Below are 2,016 nucleotides of genomic sequence, written 5' to 3'. Positions count from 1 at the left end.
TATATTATTATAAATTAATTTATATTTTATAATAATATAACGGTAACTAATAATATAACTACCACTTACCTTCTCATACCTTATTGTATTGCACACCCGGAAATTAACTCAAGAGTTGCGGAAGTGACATCCCCTAAAATCAGAAGTTCAGAACTCATTATTATTATCATCATATTGCTAAAGCTTATTCTAAGAATAAAACATCTATAAGTTCCTCCGTGATTTCGTCCCCTCTATTTTTTTGTTATTTTATTATCCATCTATCCATATGGCTGCTACTTCTGCTGCAGAAAACAGAACACTTGAGGGTATATATATATATATACAAACTCAAATTTCAATTTCTTAGTTTTGGTCTCTTATTTATATATTTGGAATTCTATGATGTTAAGAAATTTCATTGTAAATTAATGTGCAGGAGTTGGAGGTGGTGCCGAAGAGAAACCAATTCCACTTCATGAGAATGTTATGCAAAAGCACGCTGCATTCTTTGACACCAATCATGATGGTGTTATTTATCCATGGGAAACTTATAAAGGTCTCTCTCTCAAATTTCATGACGGTGTTTAATTATTTTTATCTGTGTGACTTTTTCACTTTTTTATTTTTAATATTAAATTAATAATGGTATTTTTTTAAATTGTGATCTATTGTAGTATTTTTTTAAAATGTGGGATGATTTAATGTATAAAGTATAAATCGGACCGATTTTTAAGAGGTACAGAAATTGGATCGTCTGATTTTTAGGTACACAAATCGAATCGTCCGATTTCTGTACTCAGACCGACCACCGATTTGTGTACTCCAAACTTTTAAAATTTTTTAAATACAAATCGGACCCTTTAATTTATGTACCTCTCATAGTTTTAAAAAATACCATAAATCACCACGTCAACGTATAGATTTCTATATCCAAATTTTTTAGCCTGATATTTCACCTTTTTATACAATAAAAAGTGAATATTGTTTAGGAAAAGTTTAGGAGGTCAGCAATTTTGTTAAATTCTGGTCAGCATATAACTAGCAAAGAAAAGTGAGTTATTGGATAAAATTTTACATCCATCTCACACTATTAAAACTATCATTAATGACTATTTAATGTCTACAAATTACAAAATTGCTGACTCCCTAGCATTCCTCTATTGTTAACGTGTACTCTGTTATAAGAATGAAAGTTAGCAAAAGAGTGAAGGCTAACATTCCTTTATATATACGCTTTTGCTTTTATTTTCTTTTAAATGTCAATGATAAAGATTATTTCGGGGAGAAAAGTATTTAAAAAAGACACACACGAGACAGAATCGTTGATGAATGAAAAATCAAATGTTGTTGACTTAGTGATTCGATATTAAGGGATCGGATAAATGTGCCTATATTTTTTTTTTTAATAAATATGACCTTTCAAACGTTTTTTTTTTTCGGAATATCCGATATGAATAGAATCGTTGATGAATGAAAAAAATTTTCAAATGTTGTTGACTTAATGATTCGATATTAGGGGATCGGATAAATGTACGATTTTTGTATTTAAGTAGTAGGTTTTTTGTTTTTAATTTTTTTTATATATAAAATGATCTTTAAAATTTAACTTAGTTAATTAAAAAAAGTAAAAATTAATCAATAAATAAAAAAAGAAATTGCTGAATCCATTATCGTGTTGATTAATTAATGAAGTTAAATTATCTACAATTTTAGGGTTGCGAGAAATTGGAGTTGGGATATTACTGTCAATTGGCGGTTCTCTTTTTATCAATGTGTCTCTCAGTGGCAGCACTCGCCCAGTACGACTCTCTGCTCCTTAAATTGAAAACATGTTAAATGTATAAAAGCATTAATCAACAACGTTAGTATGTTACTACATATAAAAAAAATACTTATTTAATATTTCATATGTGTATAATTGATTTAAAATAAAAAATATAATCTTATTAATTTAAATTGCACTATTTTATTAGTTTAAATAATATTTATCTACTTATTAATTTAAATATTATTATTATATTATTATTTTTTAAG

General features: G+C 27.2%; 1 protein-coding gene across 1 annotated transcript in view; it reads left to right on the top strand.

The window, feature by feature from the left end:
* Positions 138-2,016, top strand: part of LOC107608137 (probable peroxygenase 5) — a 4,561-nt gene continuing 2,682 nt past the window's right edge. The window contains exons 1-3 of the mRNA XM_016310020.2: positions 138-308; positions 419-538; positions 1,696-1,781. Of these exons, the coding sequence (XP_016165506.1) occupies positions 269-308; positions 419-538; positions 1,696-1,781 (246 nt within the window). The 5' untranslated portion in view covers positions 138-268. The remainder of the gene's footprint in view (positions 309-418; positions 539-1,695; positions 1,782-2,016) is intronic.

The sequence above is a fragment of the Arachis ipaensis genome, chromosome B07, assembly GCF_000816755.2.
Source record: "Arachis ipaensis cultivar K30076 chromosome B07, Araip1.1, whole genome shotgun sequence".
NCBI classification, from domain to species: Eukaryota; Viridiplantae; Streptophyta; class Magnoliopsida; order Fabales; family Fabaceae; genus Arachis; species Arachis ipaensis.
This window is presented reverse-complemented; position numbering and strand designations above follow the sequence as displayed.